The sequence below is a fragment of the Crinia signifera genome, chromosome 4 (genome assembly GCF_055691185.1).
Source record: "Crinia signifera chromosome 4, ASM5569118v1, whole genome shotgun sequence".
Taxonomy (NCBI): Eukaryota; Metazoa; Chordata; class Amphibia; order Anura; family Myobatrachidae; genus Crinia; species Crinia signifera.
The window spans coordinates 129,931,035-129,954,619 of NC_139220.1; the positions used below are offsets into that span (position 1 = coordinate 129,931,035).

Here is a 23,585-nt window from a genome sequence, read left to right on the forward strand (position 1 = left end):
AGGGTAATATATTTATTTATTAACTGTTTCATATATAGCGCATACATATTACGCAGCGCTTTGCAGAGTATAGTTGAACATTCACATCAGTCCCTGCCCCAGTGGAGCTTACAATCTATATTCTCTACCACATGTAAACGTGTACACAGACATTCTAGGGTTAATTTTGTTGGAAGCCAATTGACCTACCAGTATATTTTTGGATTGTGGGAGGACACCGGAGTACCCTGAGTAAACCCACGCAAACACAGGGAGACTATACAAACTCCTCACAGTTAGGTGGGTATTGAACCCATGACCTCAGCGCTGTGAGGTAGTAATGCCATAAACACCGTCCGTGCAGTTAGGGCCATGGTGGGTATTGAACCCATGACCTCAGCGCTGTGAGGTAGTAATGCCATAAACACCGTCCGTGCTGCCCCATAATGAATAAATGTTGCTGAATGTGTGGTGTGGTGTGTGTGTTTTCAGAATAAGGTTAGTGTGTGATGGCCATAAATATGACCATAATAATTAAAGCATGAATGTAAACACTGGTAACAGCAAACACTGGTTTTCCAAACACATGTACACATAAAACACACATTTGAGTCCAATTCAGAAATGTGTTTTGCAATGCTATCATAGATAAGTGATCAAGTACACACACGTACTTGCCCACATATGTATGGGAATGTAGTATATGGAAGTGACAGCATTGCATGACACAATAATTGAATACTCAATTTAATACTAACATTATTATGTGTAATGTTTATTAAAAAGATTAGATGTAGATGACATAATGGGTACACAACTGTGGCACATTGAAGGGGTGTTGAATAAACATTATATTGTAGTGGTGCAAAGGTAATTGCAGTATGTAAAATTGTGGCACCTAAACGCAGGTAGTTTTGAAAATACCACATTCTAAAGAATACATAGAAATATCATAAAGGTTAATGTTAAGTGCAATTTGGATTTAAAAGTATTTAATTGAAAGTAATAAAGACCATTGAGTTTGGATAATTGTTTAATAGGTTAGAAGCATGATTTCCATGCAGATTCATGCTGTGCTGTGTAAATATACAACAGAAGGCGTTTGTTCGGCTGTCTGGCCGCTTGGACGCTGAAAGACCGTGCAAACTTTGTGAGTTCCATTCACACATGGTGGTGTTCATTCATAATCACTCCCTCTTATGTGGTGGTCCGTCCGAACGGATGCGGAGGCCTTGTAGGCGTGTCTTTGCTCACCGTGTGGCTGTGCGGTCCGATACGAACGAACGCACATCCGACTGAGTGAACCAGAATAAGGCCCTTAAGGTGCGTACACACGGGGGCGATTTAGTACAATATCGCGGGAAATATGGTCGCATATTGCCCACGATGGGAGTGTGCACGCTCCCGTTTTTACCCCTGTAGTGATCGCTGGTCGCAGGAACATGCTCCTGCGACCAGCTGATTACCACTGCCGGGCTCCCCCCGGCAGTTTCTTTTTCATCAGCGACCATCTCTGGTCGCTGATGAAAAGGAGAAACTGAGCAATATATTGCTCAGCTATATATGGCTGAGCAATATATCTCCCCCGTGTGTACGGGGCTTTAGACCTGCACTTGTTAGGGCTCATCCCCAGTTACATTATCAGCAGTGACTAGATAATCTTACATTTTGTAAGCACATATATATATACTAGAGCATATTTTATCTATACCATATACTGTACCAATCCCCTAATTTTTTTTTAAACTTTCTTTTATTGAAGCATATGGAGAAATTTCAATACAATCCTTTCGTACATAAAGTACAATACACACACACATAAAAAAATAAATTTGTCAAGACATCGAGGTACAATCTACCAATAGAATAATAGAGTGAAGGTCTTTAGACTAAGGGAAAAGGTCATATAATAGCAATAGGAAAAAAAGGCAAATAGGAATGTCATGGCATGGTATGGTGGGCCCGAGCCCACATCCAAATCAATATTCCCACAGCGGGAGCTCCCAAATAAGAATCTAAATGATTAATGTTGTGTAATGTCAAAAGAAATCAGAAATCATGTACACTCTTACCGGTCTCATACCAAAGTGTATTCCAGAAACATTTCCATATCTGATCTTTTATTGCGCAGGGTTGAGTATCAATATAACTTTCCCATGTATTAAAAAAAATTTCAGGAGATATGTCTTTTCGCAGTGATACCTCCAACCACTCCATTTTGAAGATATGGTGTAGTTTATTAAGAAAAAGAGAGAATGGGATGCTGTGGGCTGCAACCAGAGTTGTAAAATCCATTTTTTCGCTGATATAATAATCTAAATATTGCCCATTCTAGGGTTAATAACAACACAGAGACTCTGGGGTAGATTTACGATTGTGCGCAGAGGGGTTTTTGCGCTATCCCCCTGCGCTAAAGCAGGGGATAGCGCTTCCCCTCATTTATCTGTCCTTATCGCCAGAAATGTCTGGCGCTGCAGGTCTCTCCTGCCGCTTGCTGGTGTTCGGCGTTTGCAAATTCAAACTGCGCATGCGCCGGGTACACAACGTCCCTGGCGAACATTACCCGTCGCATGCGCAGTATTAAACTGAAGACGCCGGAGACCAACAAGCGGCACCTAACATGAAAAACTGTGCATGCGCCGGGTATGTATTGCAAGAAAAAAGTATCCTGCGCATGCGCAGATAACAGGCGGACGGCAGCGCAGGAAACGTTATGGGAGGCAGCGTATCCCCGGCAGCAGGGGATAACGCACTCCCATAACGAAGCACTCTCTAATGATAAATTTGGGCGAATTGCAGGGGAGCTTCACCACGATAAAGTGGTGAAGCGAACCTGCGCCAATAAGGAACATTAGGGAACAATTGATAAATCTACCCCTAAGTATTGTGTGTTATATATTCATACCTGGACCCAGAAGCTCTTTATCACAGGGCAGTTCCATTACCATTGCACCACATCAAAGACACGAGTGGACAGGTAGTAGTCCCATCAGGTACCAACGATGTGGTGACAATAAGGTTCTATGTAACACATCGAGAAATAGTTCTACATAGGAAGCAGCTGGTACCAGTTTAATGGAAAATTCTAGAGATTTCAATAGTTTTTTTTGTAGTCAACATAGGGAGATGGTCTCTCCATTGTGTTATCCCAGTTTGTAGGTCATCATGTGGCAGAGGATCATGTAGAAATGAATAGTGGACCAAGATCGCCTTAACAGGGGCGTTTTCTTTTGTCAAAAGCGTATCCAACGGATTAGTGTAGTGCTTGGGAGAGAGCACTTTAGAGAGACCAGCCACATAATGTTGAGCTTGAAAAAATGCTAATGGGACAGATTGTAAAATTGGAAACTTGTCTACGGCCTGTGTAAATGTCAATGGTTTATTAGACGATCTGTCAACAAATTTGCCCAAGTTAGTGATCCCATGACACTGCCACAAGGTAAATGGGTAGTGGGCCGTGCCATGTTGAAACTGCAGGTTAGACACCAAAGGAAGATGAAAAGATATATAAGGGTTCAGTGATTGGTTGCGGCCTAGTAGATGCCATACTTTGTGTGTGGTCATGAGTAGCGGGTTATACTGTATCAGGAGAGGCAATTCCTTATCATGCCGATGCAGAAAAACAATTAGATTATCTTCATATAAACTGAGGATTCCACTGTGGTATTAGCATACATATCATTACCATGTTAATCAATCCCTAAGGTATCGTAGATGGGAGGCTTGGCTATATATTCCGTAATATTAGGGAGATTAATGCCTCCATTGAACTAGGTTGTTGCAATTTTATCAAACCAATCCTTGCCCTTTTGCCATTCCAAATGAATGTACGTATGATCTTATCAATGTCTTGTGTGTCACGTCTTGTTAATACCCAAATAAGTGCCATGCCGGGCGTACATAGCCTGGTTTTAGATAGAGGGCTGTTGATTTCTCGAATTAACTTCAAATCCCGAGACTGTGCCAAATTCCTTGATATGAGCTATCAGTGGTATCAAGGATCATCTAGGGTAGATATGAATAACAAGATGTCATCTGCAAAAGTGGATCCCATATACAGAGTGCTAATGCTGTACGGATCCCATATACAGAGTGCTAATGCTGTACGGATCCCATATACAGAGTGCCTGCCTATAGTAAACCCCAATTGATGCTTAGTGAGCATCGATGCTAGAAGACACTGAAGTCTATCAGCTAGTATCTTGGATAGTATCTTGAAATCAACATTCAATAATGTTATCGGGTGGTAAGAGGAAGGGAGTGTGATATCTTTGTCAGGATTTGGAATAAGGTAGATAAATGCCTGATTAAAAGTGGGGAAAATGGGATTACCATGTTGGATATAATTATAGAGATGAAGAAGTGAGGGTATAATATCAGGTTGCAGCATTTTAAAGTATTCTATGGAAAATCCATCTGGGCCAGGTGCTTTATTTAGACAGGATATCACCTTAGTAATCTCATCTTCCGTTAACGCAGCTTCCAGACTTTCTTGTTGCTGGGATGTCAGATAAGGCAAATTAGCCTCATCTAATAATCTATCATATAACGCCTGGTCTGCAGGGGTTGCCGTGTATAATGAGCTATAATAATTCTGGATTGTGGACAAGATGTCTAGTGTTCATTCTAGTATCTGCCACCTTTGAAAACCCATGCAGTTCCTCTTCCCTGCCTGGGGTGTCGCTAACTGCTGTAGTGCTTCTAGCACAGTGTGGTCTGTATATCAGCACTGATATGAAAACCAGACCTGTGCTAGAAACACCACAGCAGACAGCGACACCCCGAGCAGGGAACAGGAACTGCATGGGTTTTCAAAGATGGCAGGTGCTAGAATGAACACTTATGTCAGAGGTGTTAGTTAAAGTATTAGAATGGGTGTCTTTAACTGCAGCTATATGGTGTCTGCGGTTGGTCATATTTGCTAATACCAGTGCACCAGTGAAAATATTTTTGTTGAGTATAATCTAATTTAATTCTAGTTTGGGTCATCAAGAAGCTGTCCAAAGTTTGGCGAGTTTCGAGGTAGGCTTTATGGAAAGTGTCTGAGGGTTAGCAATGTATTAGTCTGCATAGATTTTTGTAAGTCTGTACAGTATATTGAGCATTGATCTCTTTGTTTTGTTTCAAAAAATAGGCATAATGTGGCCTCTCATCACTGCCTTCGATGTTTCCCAAAATAACACTGGGTTATCCCAATGTTCCAAGTGATCATCTAGGTAGTTTGCCCATTTTGATTTTAGGTATTGTTTAAATCGGTCAGAATGATAGAGATAAGATGGGAAGCGCCAATGAAAACTATGTGTTCCCACCGAGCATGCTTCAAGTGTCACAGAGATGGGAGCCTGATCCGAGACCACTATATCAGCTATAGAAGCTACAGTCGTGCTGGAGAGTAAAGGAGTGGAGAGTAAAATACAATCTATACAAAACAGGGATTTATGTACCTCTGAATGAAAGTGTAGGCTCTATCATTGGGGTTAAGCATCCTCCAGGGGTACACTAAAGAGTGCTCTGCTGGCATACAGGGAATAATATTCCAGTGGCGCCTGGAGAGAGCAAAGGATGTTAAGATTTATCTAGGGAGGGATCAGATACTGTATTAAAGTCACCAGCTACCCAATTGCCTGATTTATTTTCTACTAATAATGAACTATCACCCCTGACAATGGGCCTTTCTTCGTGTCAACTTGGCATTATTTCATTGTGTTAGTCTTGTGCCAACTACCTACAGCACTTAGCAGCACAAGTCAAAGCTTCTTTACAGAGTCCATTATGAATACCACAGCAGACTTTATCTACTGAGCCAAAGCAAATCAGTAGCATAATGATGGAATGGAATTGGTAGCTTAGAGCACCCTTATTACATAGATTTGTCTATTAATCTATATTCATTTTAAAATATGCAACTTGTCATATTGGCCCTTATTCTGGTTGGTGCGGTGTTTGCCGCTTGCGGTCGTACCGCCGATGTTTTTCGTCTGCGCATGTGCAGAGGTCACTCTGCGCATGTGCAAGCGGTTTCGCCGTACGTTTTTTTTAGACACCGCACAGGGGGCGGAGAGGGGCGTGAGGGGCTACTTAGCCTCATTACCCTATGCATATGCCCCGCGTTTCATGGGCGTTCCCATGCAAACGCTGGGCGTATGCATGGTAATAAAGCCGTGACGCATGTGTAGGGGGCGGGCATCTGACATCGCCGGATGTCAGCTGCCCGCCCCCATACATGATTTCATACGGACAAGTGTCCGTGTGGTCTAGGGTGGCGGGAGCTGGTGGAGCGTGCGGCCCTGCATTCGATGGTCGGCGACCATCGAATGCAGGGGCTGCTCCCAAGATGGAGGAGGCGTATCCCCGTCCACTTTCATGCGGACCGCCACATATCCGCGTACGGACGGTGGCGATCCGTATGGAAGGTGGGGATTCGCCTGCACGGTCCTGGCCGCATATTCTGATCTGGCCGCACAGATCAGAATAAGGGCCATTGTCTCATGTATGCACTAAGTAGGACATTACTATTCAATGCGCAATAGCACCTCCAACTACAGAAGAAGATATTTTCTTTCTATATTGAGAGCACTCCCAACAAACAATGGGAATCAGAATTATGAAAGCATTGCTGCTTACTGTATTTCCCCTCATTTGTAGCATGTGCATTTCTCTCACAGGCTATAATAATTTATGGCAAAGAAGTCAAGATGTGTGATACTAAGAAAAACAGATGTTACATTTTCTCAGGGCTTATTTGGTGATTCCACAGGAATTAAAGACCACAGCTGAGCTGGAGTCAGCAGGTGTGTGTAAAGTACTGAACCAAAGCCAATATATGTATAAGAATTAATGCCACTTTAGCTTCCTTGCTAAAGCGTCTCCACATCCCGAGTGCAGTCAGTGAGTGAGCAGAAGGGCAGCCTCTGCAGCGCCTGGAAACAGCTTTCCCATTACGCTGTTGTGCAGCTGCTAAAATATGTAGTCAGAAACAAATATGGTTCTTTACTATTCCGAGTTTCCTGTGTAACAGCTGTACACTAATATGATGGTGTAAGTGGCACATTTTATCCAAACTATTTACGATCACACATGGAGAACATCTATTTCATAATAATTCTGGCATTGGAGGTGCCAGGGCACGATGTTTGGACTGAATAGAACATATTATACTGTGTCCTTATCTGTACAGCAGGTAAATAGTGCACATGGGAAAGTTGTGAATGGACATACAATACAGACCTGAGCACATGGTGTTTTTAAGCTAAAATTCAAATCCATTTTTTTAAATGAGATAATATAGATGATAATATCTTTGATCTATTTTAAATACAAATCATGCTCACATATTTATATTGTTCATCACATATAAGACATGTGTTACTGGCTGTTACCCCACAGCTGTGACCGCTGTTTAGGACGGCCACAGCGAACCCTACACTTCTTATGTTGATCTGTCCTAAAGGATGGTCAGTATCTGCAGATGCTAAGGCTTCACCTTTAATCTCTACGTTTGAAGGGGCAAATTAAGTCTGCTCCAACTCTGATGCAACCAGGTCTTATGGTGGACATGGTACTAGAGATCGTTCAGGTACAGTCAAAATGTGAAAATGACTAACAGGGGCCTGACTGGAAGAAACATGAACTAACGGATCCTGAGCCAATCCCAGGGAAATGAGTACAGAAAATGTATAAGCGACATTGTCACAAACCAAGGACGACCTAGTCGTAAGCATAAGAAAAAACGCCACGCAATCTGAAAAAAAAAATACACAGCCCCCGGCAGCACTGCAAATACTCCCTAGAATAAGGCCCCCTAGGGCCGAAACGCATTGGGGACCAATCAGCATTTCCAACCTACACACAGCAGAGTTTTGCATGAGTGTTTGCTCTTCAGTGGAGGTGAGCCAGGGAGCTATAGAGAGGAGCTTTTTCAAACATACTGTACGAGTAGGCTCTGGCCCCACTTATTGGGCCATAAAGTAGGCTCTGGGTAAACATGTTACACATAAGATTGAGATTAGCCAGTCCATGAGCTTTCATAAACTTCCTTTTATTCTTTCCTTTTTCTTTTGAGTATTCTGAATAAGAAAATTAATGTACCCACAGATGCACTATCATGCTACAGTATATAACACAGCATTTCATTGTGAATTATCAGCATCACTCAGAAAAAAAGGGATAAAGACAAAGGTGAATACCTAATGTAATTTGCAATTTATTTTTCTTTGTAAGAACAAACTTTGGCCCACAGTGTTTCATTGAGTAGTAATAAAACTAATTAGAAACTTTTGAATATAATTCACACACCTCCATTTTGTATACACATCAATGACATAGCTGGAAATGAGTTATTGTTTAAAGGTTACTCAAGTTGTGTTGAGTTGTCATTAATTAAATATGTCCCAAGTGTTTTCCTCATAAGACTGATCTGCAGAGCTCCATGGAGACTGCTCTAGTAGGGAAATACAGCGTTATTTCAGATGATCAGGCTCAGGGAAGAGGGGTAACTAAGAGGATTGGCCTCTTACTTTCTGCACACGGGAGAGCATATTTAATTATAGTCTAAAGGCAGAGTTTAAATCAGTGGAAGCCAACTACGGTCCTCGAGAGCTACCAACAGTTCCCATTTTATAGACAACCTAGCTACTGCACAGGTGCACTCATTACTAGCTAAAACATTTTCAAAGATCCACAGGTGGAGCTAATGACTTCACTTGTGATTCTGTGAGGAGATCTGGAAAACATTAACTGTTGGTAGCTCTTGAGGACTGGAGTTGGCTACCCCAGGTTTAAAGAATAAATTATATGCAAAAGCAGAAAAATAATGTGTCTATATTGTACAGATAATGTATTATGATTTAGGCTTACAATTTATTTCTAGACTAGTAAGAAAATGCACAGTTCAGATAATGGTTATTACACTGCCGATTACTGTAGTTGTCGGTTATTATTCAGTCTTTCCAGGTGAGGCTGAGGTGCAGCTTCCTGCCGCATCACATTTCTCCTCTGGTATGAAGTTCAGTGATGCAGAGTTTATACAGTATCTTTTACCAGTTGGACGGGGCCCGTCATCGAAGACATGACCAAGATGTGCGCCACACTACAATAGAACAAGGTATACAGTTGTTATTTTCTTCTTCATTCATTTAACTTCACTTATAAAACAAGATGTCTGCTTATTATATGCTGTACAATTGTACATTCTATTTAATTAAGAAGTGATGGGGGGGGGGGGGGGGGGGTACATTGACATGTATACAGCAAAATGTTGCTTCTTTTTACAATGACCAGAACTTTGCATGTTCTCAACATCTCAGATCCTACATGCTCTACAAAGTTCTACATTCAGAGTTTAGTGTTCCCACGCAGTAGTGGCGGATCCAGGGGGAGACATTGGGGCAACATCCTCCCATTGCACTGAGTTTCAATCAGAGTGATCAATCAGTCCCTGCTGTTTGTAATCTCTAGTTTGCCGTGCTCAAAGACCTAAGATTGATTATACAGTAAGCAACAGTCTGAATGTGTGGAGTGCCACAGCTCGGCACTCTGCTAAGACCTGCGTCATCGGTCAATGTATCTCATCTCACTCTCTGCAGGACAAGGTGCTCCTGCTTTAACACAAGATAGTGGTACTAATGCATGAATGCTGAGCATGCTACCACAGTGGGGTTTCTAATGTATTTCATCTCTTGAAATTGGAAAGGTGTTATAATAACACAGCTATAGGCCATTGGAAAAATATGGCTAATTACAACATCTACACACCAGCCATTGCTCCCTTATGTTTCTAGCACATAAACCTGTATCATCATAAACAATATAACACTACACTTCTAGCTGTACTTATTACACACCAGATTTGTATCATAACGTTATTACATATTCATTTTTTCCAGTTCACGTATAAACAATCTGAACCATCCTGTATCTTAAATCATTAATTTGATGGTTTCCTATAAATAAAGTATACTAATATTAATAATAATAATAATTATTATAATAATAGTGTAGTTCAGGGTTTACAGGATTAGGACTGAAAAGGGGAGAAGTTGCCACCAAAAAAGAGATCCACCCCTGCCACGCAGAGAGACAGGGAGGCTCCATACTTCTGCCAGCAATGTGCTATTATTCCTAGTGTGCATGATATAGGCATTATAAGAAAGGAAGGCGCTCATGTACAGTCTCACGGCAGTGCACTGTGCCAATCTCCTGCGAATGTGACCAAAATGACCAATTGGCAGTTTCACTTTGAGGTATATAGTGTCAGTTAAAAACTAAGTACAGTAAAGTCTATGGGTGCAGGGTAAGCAGTGCAAGCTTCCCTTAACTAAAGGAAACTGCACTCCTCCAAAGTCTGGCCTTGGCACTCCTCCAAAGCCTGGCCTTGGCACTCCTCCAAAGCCTGGCCTTGGCACTCCTACAAAGCCTGGCCTTGATACGCCAACATAGTCTTGCCTCGGCACTACTACAAAGCCTGGCTTCTGCACTCCTACAAAGCATTGGGCTTATGTACTTCTCTCAATCATGCCTACAGTTTTCCATTAATTACTAAAGTAGATAATTAGTGTCATCTTTAATTGCTACAGCATGGATGGTCTTGCTCTAAACCATTGATATTGACTGACCTGACTGCAGCTAGTTTCCACTCTGTGCATCCCATATGAAAAATCATCAGTAAGAGTTATTGCTTCTGGATTGACAACATCATAAAATGAGGGCCAACCTGCACAAATCATAAAAGTTCGACAAAGTTATAAAAAATACATTATGTAAGGCAGGCAATTTAAACAGGAGTGGTATAGAAGTTCTACAGTAATTAGACAAGTCATTAGGTCAATTTTCATTTGGTCTATATCTTCAAAAACAGATTCTTGTTAAAAATGTAAAAATGTTGTTATGCCATATAATGCCACAAAGTAGTGGTGCCAAAGTCCAGACCACAAGAAATAGAAAAGTTAGAGAGAGAGGAGAGGAAGAGATTTAGGGGAACGATAGAGAGGGAGGGAGAGGAGAGAGAAGAGAATGAGGGGAGAGATTGAGGGAGAGAGAGAGTCATCCAGACTGTGCTAGTCTTCAATCGATCTACAATCCTCACAGCAAGCACGGATTTTCAAGCAGTGCTTGCTGTATTTTAGATCGATTGGCACAGTCCGAGTGAATGAAGCGCCATGATTGGTGCTAAAGGAGTCACTCTGAATCAGGTACTGATCCTAAAACTATAGTCCAGCAGGTGGCCAGCCAGCTAGAGGGTGGGGGGAAAAGCAGCTAGCTGAAGGAGCCGGGTGACCATCTCTGCGACCCCTTATATCTGGCACCTGGGACGCGTGCCCCCTTAGCCCACCCTCTAGTTGTGGCTCTGTCAAAAGGTTGACATGGAAAAGGTAGACAGTGGAAATGTTTGACAGGTACAAAAAGGTCAATATGAACACACAAAATGTCAACACACATTTATCTGGGTGTCATGTTCTATGTTTTATCGTATGTGACCCCCGAATATTGCAAACTTTTAATCTTGAGAGCGCAGTATGCTTCGGGCAAGATGCCTTGCTCTGCTACCACTGTGCTTGGCACAGGTTACTATTCCCAATTGTAGTCCATGCGGATGCTAAATAAAATATAAGTTGAACAGTATGTGAAAACCCCCAAAAATACCTGTTGGCTATATGTGTGACGACCATTGTCATGTGAACTTTTTCTACCTATTGAACTGAAGCACTGTTTACCTTTTACCTGTTGACCTTTTAACTCTGTTAACCCTATGGGGTCGACCTATTGACTGTCTATCTATAAATGGAACCCATCTTAACAGAAATTGAATTAATAACAGTGACTGTTATTTATTTCTGCTCAAGTTCTTAAGGTGCCCAAACACAGTGCGACAGGGCAACGTGCTCCCGTGCACATCCCATCGCAAAGCACATAAAGTATGTTCTGCCTGTGCTTTTAGTACTACATTGCATCGTATCTAGCACAAAAAGCACGGTCCTGTAGCACATTGTATGCTTTTTGTACTAGATGCTATGCAATCTTGTACTAAAGCAGAGTTCATCGCACCTTGTATGGGCACCTTAAAAGCACGGGCTGCACAGACTTTCTGTGCTGTGCGATGGGTTGTGCACGGGAGTGCACATCGCATTGCACCCGAAAAATGCACTGTGTAGGGGAACCTATAATATAAGACAGATGTGTGCAGTTTTTATTACGTTTATGATCAACATAATTATCGTCTCCAAGGTATTATTGAATTCTGTACAAAAAAGTAAAAATGTACATTAGGCCCATCAGAGCTTACAGTCTAAGGGCCTGATTCAGACCTGACCACTGTATGTTTGAATTCGCAAGGCGGACGTTTATGAAACGACTGCACATGCATACAGATCATAGCATGCTTGCGTGTCCAAATATCTACAAAATCTATCCTGGTCCCTAGCCGTTCGCAAGTTGATTGACAGGAAGCCACCATTTGTGGGTGATATCTGGACGTTTTCTGGGTGTGTCAGGAAAAACATAGGCGTGCCCAAACATTTTCAGGGAGGGTCTGTAACATCAGCTCTGGCCTCTACCAGCCTGTTTCTATCGCACAGTTAGAGTAGGTTCTGGTTACGCACAGAGTGGAAAGAATGGTATAATCGTACGATGGTGAGTGAGTTGCGAATGGATTTGAAGCTAGCTGCCACTCTGCGTGATTTTCGGCAGCCATTCGCACATTCTATTTAATGGTAGGGCACTGATAAATTGCCCAGCAGCATTAATGAATAACCCCCTAAAATTCTTTACCTCGCAAACACAGTAAGCCTCCAATAGTAGGGGTGTTGCTTCTTGGACCCCCACTCCTTTAGTTGCTGATTTAATTGGTTTGGAACTAGTATTGCTGATTCTAGTTATTGCCGCAGAGCAGGTTAGCACTTGGTACCTGACCTAATCTTGCAACAACAACAAAAACTGCACAAGCAGTGAAAGCAGTGAAACGCATTAGCATCCATCCGTGCTATCTTGGTGACTATCGAAACCGGACCAGCCCTGTACTTCTCCAGCTTGTGGGACTGCCATTAACCCGCCAGGATCGTTATTTCCTCATACAGCTTCACCTGACCAACTTACTCTTCCCATGGACATTCTCCTGAGGATTGATGTACATTACCCCCTACAGCCTTACAAGTTCTGAGGTACCTGGGATATGTATCATCAGCAATTAGATATAAGAGACATTGTCTACTGGGCAAAGTATACAATCCGCAAATGTAATAGAGTGTGATTTTGGAGGTGACACTCTGCGCACTTTGCATTACCACTCCCCTCCCACCTCGCCAGAAATAGGCTGTATTCTAACTGAATGTGCATGACCTCGTAGGTACCACATTTTTGTAATTTTGAGCCGTGTCCTAGAGATGCTCACTGCCCCCAAGAATGCCGGCTCTTTAACTGTGACAGGAGCCGAGTGCTTCAGGAGAGTAGCACACTCTACACTACAGAAGAGCAGACACTTTTGAGGGTGACACCCAGTGTGGGGCTCCAGCAGCCAGCCATGTCATACCACATCCGGGGGACACTTTTTATACAAGGTCCCCCAGCCGTACCATGAGCACCGTGGCTAGTTATGCCTAGACAGGGTCCGTGAGGGAGTTAGAACCTGCTGGGTCTTGTAGTTCACATATATAAAGCAATGCGCTTTTTTCTATTTGTTACACACATCAGCCTGGCATCCACCACTCTAAGACGCCGGGGACAGCACCAGGGGACCATATGCTTTTTGTCCCCATATTTTGGAACCAGGACCAGCTCAATGAGTCCAGGGCTGGTCTGGTTCAGGAGAGGGACCATTTTGGTTTTGAAAAATTCGCCAGTCTCAACCTGGTTTATTTGTTTTGCGATTTTTGGTAACGTTTACGAAAAATCACACTCTATTACATTTGCGGATTGTATACTTTATAATGGGAAAACATCTGGATGCGAATTGCACATAACAAAATGTGCGATAAATGTGTGAATTAAATCAGAATTCGCACACTGGGGGTTATTCTGATTCACTCGGAGAGGCACAATCACTCTCTAATGGACAAAACCATATGCACTGCAGGTGGGACTGATGTAACATGTGCAGAGAGTTAGATTTGGGTGGGGGTGTACTTTAAACTGATATCTATATTGCAGTGTAAAATTAAAGCAGCCACTATTTACCCTGCACAGAAACAATAAAACACCCAAATCTAACTCTCTCTGCACATGTTACATTAGCACCTGCAGTGCATATGGTTTTGTCCATTAGAGAGTGATTGTTCCTTATCGAGTGAATCAGAATACCCCCCACTATTACATTTGTGATTTTTTTTTTTTAACGTGCAAATTTTAACATATTTTGACCTAAAATGACAAAAGTCAGAAAATCACACCCTTTTACATTTCACCCTGGGCGTTGCACATGATTTGTTGTTCGGAACCCATCGTTATTGTCCACATCCTTTAAAAAATAATTTAATGTGTGAGCTATGACTGAGGTTGAGGATGTTTAATTAGTAATAGAAACATAAGAATACATTTACTAAAGCTTCTAAAAATAGTAATAATTGTGCTATGTAACAAGTATTGCAAACAAGAAGTACAATATTGAAAGGCAGCAATTGTATATAGTTAATGATGTTATATAGCAATATTTTACAGCATTACAAATAGTCAGATACGCCACGCAATGCGAAATTCTACTACCAACTATACTTCCCCCTGAAACTAGTTTTATAAAGTAAGCAAGTATGATTTACTGTATATTGCTGCACAAAAACTTCCCATGTTAAGCACAATAAGTTAAAATGTACTGGTGTCTTTCCTTTCCCAGGAGTCTAATATTTCAGGTAATTGTAAACAACATATAGATTATTCAATGATAACATGTGTTCAGCATTCCAAAGATTAAAACTGTCTGTATATACATGGACAGCAAGCAAAGGCTTTCCATTATCAGCTGTTGGATGCACACTTGTGTTCAGAATAATAAGATTATTTTATTACATAGTATAACAGACATATATCTATAGCACGCTCCTACAGTGCTGGCATTCAGTGCAGTCTGCAAATATTAGATTACCTCCAACAAAGGCCCTTATTCAGATCTGATCACAGTACAAATTTGTTCTCAAAATGGGCAAAACCATGGGGGTTATTCTAGTCCATTCTTTCTGACAAAATCCTTCTTAGATGGACAAAACCATGTGCACTGTGGGTGGGGCAGATGTAACTTGTGCAGAGAGAATTAGATTTGGGTGGGGTTTTTCTTCAAAGTGAGATCTATATTGAAGTGTAAAATCATGCAGTCAGTATTTTCCCTGCACAGAAACAAAATAACTCACCCAAATCTAATTCTCTCTGCACATGTTACATCTGCCCCCCCTGCAGTGCATATGGTTTTGTCCATCTAAGAAGGATTTTTTCAGAAAGAATGAACTAGAATAAACCCCCATGTGCACTGCAGGTGGGGCTGATGTAACATGTATAAAGAGAGTTAGATTTGTGTGACTTATTTTGTTTCTGTGCAGGGTAAATACTGGCTGCTTTATTTTTACACTGCAATTTATATTTCAGTTTCAACACACTGCACCCAAATCTAACTCTCTTTATACATGTTACATCTGCCCCACCTGCAGTGCACATGGTTTTGCCCATTTTGAGAACAAATTTGTACTGCGATCAGATTTGAATAAGGGCCAAAGTCCGTTAAACATTTCAAGCTGCAGTCAGCAATTTATGAGATTTGTGTATTTGTTTTCATTTTAACTATAGATGGTTTTATCAACTTTGACATTTCAAAGTGTTTCTGGATGCAGTTTTATGGTGCATTTGTCTAAGGCCAGGCAGGCTAGGTGGTAGGATTACTATAGAGGTGACCTATGCTTGGGCTATCATCAGCCCACAGGTTACATAGCTAACATGAGATGGGAAATGAAACACTTTGTCTTTATTCATATATATCTTTAGTATATTTCTATACACCTCAATAACAAAAGTAACATAAAAAAGATAGTGTTGTATTAAACATATCTGAATACAAAATGAGCTATAAACGGACACTCTCTAATGAGGAGATTGCATTCAAACAGTACTGCATTTTATTACCGTAATAAAAAAGGCATGTACAGGACTGGTCTAGTATTCTCTTTTAACCTGTACTTCACCTCATTTTAAACACAAAGAAGGTAAAATGATATCAAGTGGTATTCCTTTTGAACAGCCAAATGATCCTATATATGAGAAATTCTAGAATTACTTCCTTACATCAAGGCATTGATGAAAACCTGATGGGAAGAAGCCTGTAAACCAAAAGCCAATGGTGATCTATATGAGGTGATACAAGGGGTTAGTCACATACAAATCTACTAAGTAGAGTTTGGACTCTGCAAATTCCTATAGTCAGTAAGCAGCCTGTGAATGGGAAATGAAAAGGTTAAAAAGTTGAAGAAAGTTTCTGAATGAAATTACTCTAGCTAAAATGAAAGAGATCAATTTCCTTGAAAAACAGGAGTCGATCCGTGACCTCTCTCCCCAGGTATTTTACACACAGCCGTCCAAAAACATCCATTTGCACAGCACAGTAACTGGTTCAAGGAGCCAGCTAAAACTACAAAGACAAGGAACTCCAGTGAAGGAAATCCTTGTGGGAATAGAGGAATTCTATGACTCACATTCTGAAAATCCCCAGTAACACTCCAAAGACAAATGTAATGAAGGACAGCCACCACAACTGGAATGATATACAAGGAAAGTGTCCATAGGCACATAGTGCGAGATGACTCAAAATTAAATTATGGGGACACTCTATTAATTGGTTTCCACTTGTTGCATAGAGCATTATTTTTAACAAAGTGCATACAGCTGCTACATTAATTTTACCCCTAAGTAACATCGTGTCTAAATTGTAACTTGTTAACAGAGCAACAGACCGTAAAATGAATTGCATAGATTTGTTCTATTAAAACAACCATCAGCAGTATTACATTATACAATTAAAGAGGAAACATAAATGTTGAACAATGAAGAAAGAAGACAATACAGGAGTCTGTTTACTATTTTTTTTTTTAAATGTGTATGAAAACTGCTGTCAGCATTTGCATAAACACTATTAGGAACAATGCGCTTTAAGCTTTTTAAACATCTGGAAAGTTAGATCAGATTTCATAATAGGATGCAAAATAAGAAACCAAGGGGCCTTATGCAGACAGCATCTGCAAAGGTTATGCAAGGCTACTCAATTGCAATAATTAACAAGTATGTTTCACATCACCAATGTAAATAAATATGTAGGATTGTATCAGGACTACAGGAATACTTTACTTCCAAAAGGAAGACCATCAAACCAAGTCAAATATATGTGTGTGTTTGTGTGTGTATGTGGGTGTTCATATATTTGCTGGTCTCTACTACCTACTACAGTTCAAGAGATCAATTACAAGTACCTTATCTAGGAACAAAAACAGATGGGGGCGCCAGTGGCATGTTATCTTCCTACAGCACAACAGCAATATATCCAAATGGATGCATACTATAATAATGAGGCTTATTTTGTCTCTAATTCCAGTGTATATCCTTATTTACACAATGTTTTTCTTAATATAGGTGCCATTCAATAGAAGTGCAGCAGTTCTGAGCTCATTGACTAAATTCTTTACGTTTTCTTTAACCTCGACAATTTTCATCCGTATGTAGGGCAAATTGGATTTGCCCTATTCAATGCCCATGCTGATTTTTTGACAGCTCTAAAAAGGTAGCATGGTTGAAAATCACGTAGAACTGTGAATTTGCCACCGATCCACATGTTTTTGACCACTTTCAGTCGAATTTTTTGACTTTTGGGTCCATTTTCATCCATGACGATTCATTGTCATGGGTCCAATTGTAAAGCGCAACGGAATGTGCTGCGCTATATAAGAAACTGTAAATAAATTAATAAATGGGTCAAAATATACAAAAAATGTGTCAAACTCCCAGAATGGAATGCGGAGGGGCCTAATTAGTGCTGTATATTTCAGCTTCAATACCCCCCCCCCTATGAAAGTGAAACAGTCATTAAGGTAGAATGTGCTGATGTTTTACTACTGTCAACACACTATGCCTTCATTGCTGAGTGAGTGTCTGTTTTTCATTTTTCTAATAAGAGAACTGACAGGTTGGTATTTTATCTCTCTCTCTCCTATGATACATATGCTACAATATGTCTAAGATCTACCATTTGTTTGTTCACCTCTCCCTTGTGTTTTCCATGTGACCCTTACATATTTTCTTTGTCAACTCAGGTAATGCTCTGTATCACTCTACAAATGCTCTCATTTGTGTTTCATCAAATGCTTCTCTCTATTTTATTCATCCCTGCATCCATTTGTCTCTAACTCTCTGGTCCTTTAATTTCCTTATTCCCTCTCACCCATGTGTTTCTCACTCCTTGCTTCTCTTACTTAGCCTCTACACCTCTCACTCTCTACCTCCCTTTCTGACTCCCTGGTCCCCTCACACCTTACTTCCCTATCAGGTCCTGCTTCTGTATCCACCCTGCTTCCTTCTCTGTTCCTGCTTCCCTTCAGCTATTTTATCTATTTAACTTTGAGTCTCCCTCTCTAGACCATGGCCTTTTTACTCCTTCGTCCCTCATTGGTTGCTGCCTTTGGCTGTAGCATGGTATTTTTCCTTCCACACAGGCATCTCCCTCAGTCCCTCATATCTAGAAACCGCAGGCCGTTATCACCATTGGTTGGTACATAGGGGCCATTACAAGCTTTTACTTGGAGGTAATTGAATTTTCGGTACTTGTGTACTATCACAGCGCCCATCGCATCGAAGACCATATCGCATACGATGGTATGCGATGCGATATCGCGCGATGTTCCACAATGTCATTGGCATTGTATATGGCATACAATGCCATACAATGCGATGGGATGTGATTATAACTTGTATAAGCACCCTAATGGGTGCTTACAATGTTAAATGCATTGTAAGCATCCATTGCGATTTTGCCCCATATACGATATTAAATTGGGTGCTTACAATGTTAAATGCACCCCCACGCCACCCCCCAAGCATACCCGAACCGTGGCGAGTGCAGCGAGCCCGCGAGGGGCGGCGGTACGCGTCCTACGCCCTTTTCATACCCCCGCTATCCACGTCGGCGTGGAGTCGATTTTATATAGTGTGGCGAGCGCAGCGAGCCACCGCGCCCGAAGTGTGGCGAGCCCCGCGAGGGGACGCGTAGAACTTCACAGGTATACGCGTCCCCTCGCGGGGCACGCTGCGCTCGCCACACTTTGGGTTCACGTTTATACTTGGGGAGTGGCGTGGGGGTGCATTTAACACTGTAAGCACCCAATTTAATATCGTATATGGGGCGAAATCGCAACGCATCGCATGCCATCGGGTGTATGGCATGCGATGCGGTCAAAAATCGGGCGACTAATTATCGTGGGCGCAGTGCTAGTACACAAGTACCTAGTTTTCCCTTAAAGTTCTTATAGTATTATATTATCTGTAGCTGCAGCAAGTAAAAAAACAAATAGCTGAACCATATAATCTAGTATATCCAAATGAGGCAGTTTCCCTAGTTCCACATTAATGACGATCTAAAGATCAAAGATTGAAGCTGCTGATGGCAGGATTGCTATAAATACATGAAGCAAAGAGTTATTAAAGGTAAAATATATACCCTGTCATTATCTTTTGCCTGTTTAATCAACAATCTACCTGCAAACTGTTTTAAGTTTAATTTTGGAATCCATTTAAAATAGCCCATGTTTATGCTAAAAGGACATGAGAATGTGAGATATACTTCTACTGTCATGAGTGTTGTGAACCCTTGCAGCTGCCGGTGGAATGTGCCCCCAGCCAGAACATTTACTTTCAAATTATCAACTATTTTAACTATTGCGATTAATTGTTTCTATGTATGAAATATTTCTGCTTACTGTTCATGAAATAAATAAATGTACAGTGCTTGAACATTATATATTATCATTACTTAAATGACTTTGCTGATTCCTAAACGGTAGCTTTACAAGAGGATTCAGAGATAATATATTTGCCTAATCCTATTATATGTATCCTATTATATTTTAGATTTTCTATTTATTATCTCTTAAAATGCTAAAATAAAAGAATACATACAATATAGATAATATACACAAAATAAGCAATTAACCCTTTGAGTGCCAACGTTGCTGTGAGAGGTCCTCAAAATATCAGCTAAAAATGCCAGCGACTGTTCTTCTAGTATAAAAGCTCTGAGCGACGCTGGCATTTTTAGCTGATATTTTGAGGACCTCTCACAGCAACGTTGGCACTCAAAGGGTCGACCTATACACCAAGAACCTGAAAAACTTGTGCCAACCTTAAGCTTGTGTGAACCTTCTGGCAATGTCGTCCTATGGTATGTTGATCATTTCCAAGTGTCCACCTACTCACTGTTGACAATTAGTGGTCGAACAAGTGACTGCAGACCTAGATATTGTCGACCTGAGCTCTATGAGATTATGACTGCGGAGGGTCCGTGAGGAGCAAATTACACAAATCGTGCCATCGTAGCCCCGCTCCCTGCTGTGGCCTGTATTGCAAGCATTGCATTGGGGGGCATGGCCACAATGACATGATCGTGCTGGCCATGCACCCACACAGAGATCTTCCCATAAGCTCTGACTCAGTCCAGTCTCTTTTAAGACACCATCCAGTGGCCCTGCCCCCCGCTGCTTGGACATGGCTGCCCTCTCCTGGATTGAACAGCCTAAAAGTAGGCAAGTCTGCATATGTGTACCAAAAATGAATAAATAAGTATGAACATTGAGTTGTTTGTGTAATTGATCACTAATCAGCAATACGCCATACAAAGCTGTCATTATCAGGAATTGAACTCAAGCCTTCAAAGCTGTGAGGCAGTAATGCTAACCACTATGACAACCAGGGGGTCCTCAGTTTTAAGGTGATGTAATGTACTGTATGCCTGCCTACTAAATAAATAAAGTTATGTTATATAGCCGTAAGATAGGATTTACTTCAGCAGGGATCGATAAACAGAGAATTTGTAGTTGACTGCGAGTAGAAAGCTGCCACCCAGACAGAAAGAACAAAATGGCCAGTGAAAATTTATGAATGGATCGCAGATCACTATCAACACACTGTCATACTGATATCCCAAAACACTGAAGAGACTTTGCCATCTATGCAAATGTGGGTAAGTCTGAGGCTGCCACTTATCTGCAACTGAGGAAGGCTGGTAGTGGTCGGTGTTGGCATCAGAGACCCTCCCCAAAAACACCTGAGCATCGCAGTTATTCACCCAGAAACGCGGGCTTCCTGCCAGTCAAACTTTGGCTCTATTGCGTTTACAATCCATATGTATTTTCAGTCGCTATTCCCCCCCCCCACATGTGCAGTGTGACCGGTACACATGCAGTTATTTATCCCAGTTTTTTTTTTTAAATAGAGGTAGAGGTTCTTTCCAATGCTGTATGATAATGTAGGTATAACAGACTTTTATGACAGCACCCCCCCCCCCCCCCCCCCCAAACGAAATAACCTGTGTTATCTGGTGCCAGGCTGTCACATAGATTACGTAAGGCCCTGTTTATATGAAGGCAATCCGTACCACAAAAATCATAAAATGCTAAAACACACACTTGAAAGCTGTATCCCTTTTAATGTTTGAATGTATTTCTGTATGATTTGTGTATTTAGACATGGAGGTCTAATTAAAACCAGACCCTTAAATTTTGCTGATGATTTCATGGTAGCAGTATGCAATTCAGGCTGGTTAATGGAGGCCATGCACCTGGTGGATTCGAGATGTCACTTCACTCCTATAATTTCTCATTATTTCTAAATTTATTGTACCTAGTTAAACATATGCTCATTAAGCAAGGACCACTATATATGTTATTCTTTCAGAAACGTGTATATGTTTACATTTGTCCCTACACATTTTCAGTGATGTAAAGCATATCTTCTCATGTACTGTACTTATCTACCTGCTTATGTGTTTAATAGGAACTTTGATCTTCCTAGTGTACAGCACATAGATAGGGGGGAGCAGCATGACAGGCGAGACAATTGTTTTCAATACATTCATACTTCATACAAATCCTGGCATTATTCCGAGACAGAATAAATTGTAGTTTGGTGCAGTTTTGGGAAAGGCAGCTAATATGTCACTTTCTTAGAAAATAAATTTACATCAGAAGATCCTAATAGCTGGCATTAAACAGCGGTACTCAATTATGAAACATTGGATATGCACACCAACATTAACGCTTTAGTTTGCTTCTATTGCCTTGAGTTTTCCCCCATGGACCTTATAAAGGTGTTGGTATTGAAATATTGGTGGTTAGAATTGTGACAGCGGATTCCTGATGCTCAGAATGCTGACAGAACCGAGTAAGCATTTTAAGCCTAACCCTTCCCCACCCTCCTGCAGTCTAACCCTAACTGACCCTCCCGATGGCCTACTTAACTCTCCCCCAAGTGCCTGACTCTAATCCTGGAAACTAACCCTAATACGTACCTTGGGCATCCGTCAGCATTGTGAGCCTGTGTCTGAATTCTGACAGTCAGGATTCTGACCACTTTTTAGGTCTTTGCATAAGCATTACAACATCTCTTGGGGATTGTAGATCTGGTTCTTGTATGCCACTATATTAATAAGCTTGTATGCATTTATTCAAATTGCCCACAGGCTAAGAAAGAAGAAAGGTTACTGGTGTGAAACCTCCAGTGTTGTTGGTACTAAATTGAGCATGTGCAAGTTTCCTACAATTTGTTTATTGCCTCTTATCCCTGCTCCCTGGTGCTTTAAAACAGGGCGAGACCTAGTACTCAGTGCTAGGTGATTGTTTAGTATTTACTTTAACTCACTGTTTGACACTCTGGCAAAAAATATACTGTGTACTAATCTGGCTGTGATTCCTAACTTATTTCCCTGACTATTCCCTACAGTTACTGACCTACATATGTATCAGACATTTGCTAGACTTAAGTACAAAGTAGGGAAGGGTTTAGCAGCACTCGGGTGATTGTAAAACTGATTGCAATTAAATTGGCTAAATAAAGTGACATTTTCTACACTTAAACAATAATATTGTGAAGCACATAAAATGCAAAAAAAAGGCATACAATTTCAGCAGTTCAATTTGTCCCGGCTGAACACTACTGGAATAAATGGGGTGTCTGCTCCTATAACACCCCAGGAGATGGTTTTAAGTTCAGTCACAGGTATTAGGTATAATTTTGTTCTTTGTACAATTCTGTCAAACTATCAAATTTTTTTTCTTACGTGTGTAACTAACAGCGAGGAGTGGATCCAAAGCACTCCTTAGCAGGGGCAGGTTTGGCCATGTGAGTAGTGTGCCATCCTGCCATTGGGCCATTAAGGACAGATGTTCTAATCACAGGAGAGTGATAAAGGGAAGAGATATAAACTACCAGCAGCCCCATGCTTTCATTTTGAACATATCCTGACAGTTAAGAGCTACTTTACTCCACCATCACTCCCTAAGGCTTAGTACATCTTCCCCACAATCTAAATCTTTGGGCTCCAAGACATACAATATGCTGACAAACAATATGCAAAAATAAAAACATCTATCTATTTATACTTAAAG

General features: G+C 41.1%; 1 protein-coding gene across 2 annotated transcripts in view; it reads right to left on the minus strand.

The window, feature by feature from the left end:
• Positions 1 to 8,160: 8,160 nt before the first annotated feature.
• The window catches only part of MSRB3 (methionine sulfoxide reductase B3), a 99,039-nt gene continuing 83,614 nt past the window's right edge, over positions 8,161 to 23,585 (minus strand). For both annotated transcript variants that reach the window (XM_083182453.1, XM_083182454.1), the window contains 2 exons: positions 10,593 to 10,690; positions 8,161 to 9,067 (listed from right to left, as the gene is read on the minus strand). In XM_083182453.1, coding sequence (XP_083038579.1) covers positions 8,915 to 9,067; positions 10,593 to 10,690 — 251 coding nt within the window. In that variant the 3' untranslated portion in view covers positions 8,161 to 8,914. The remainder of the gene's footprint in view (positions 9,068 to 10,592; positions 10,691 to 23,585) is intronic.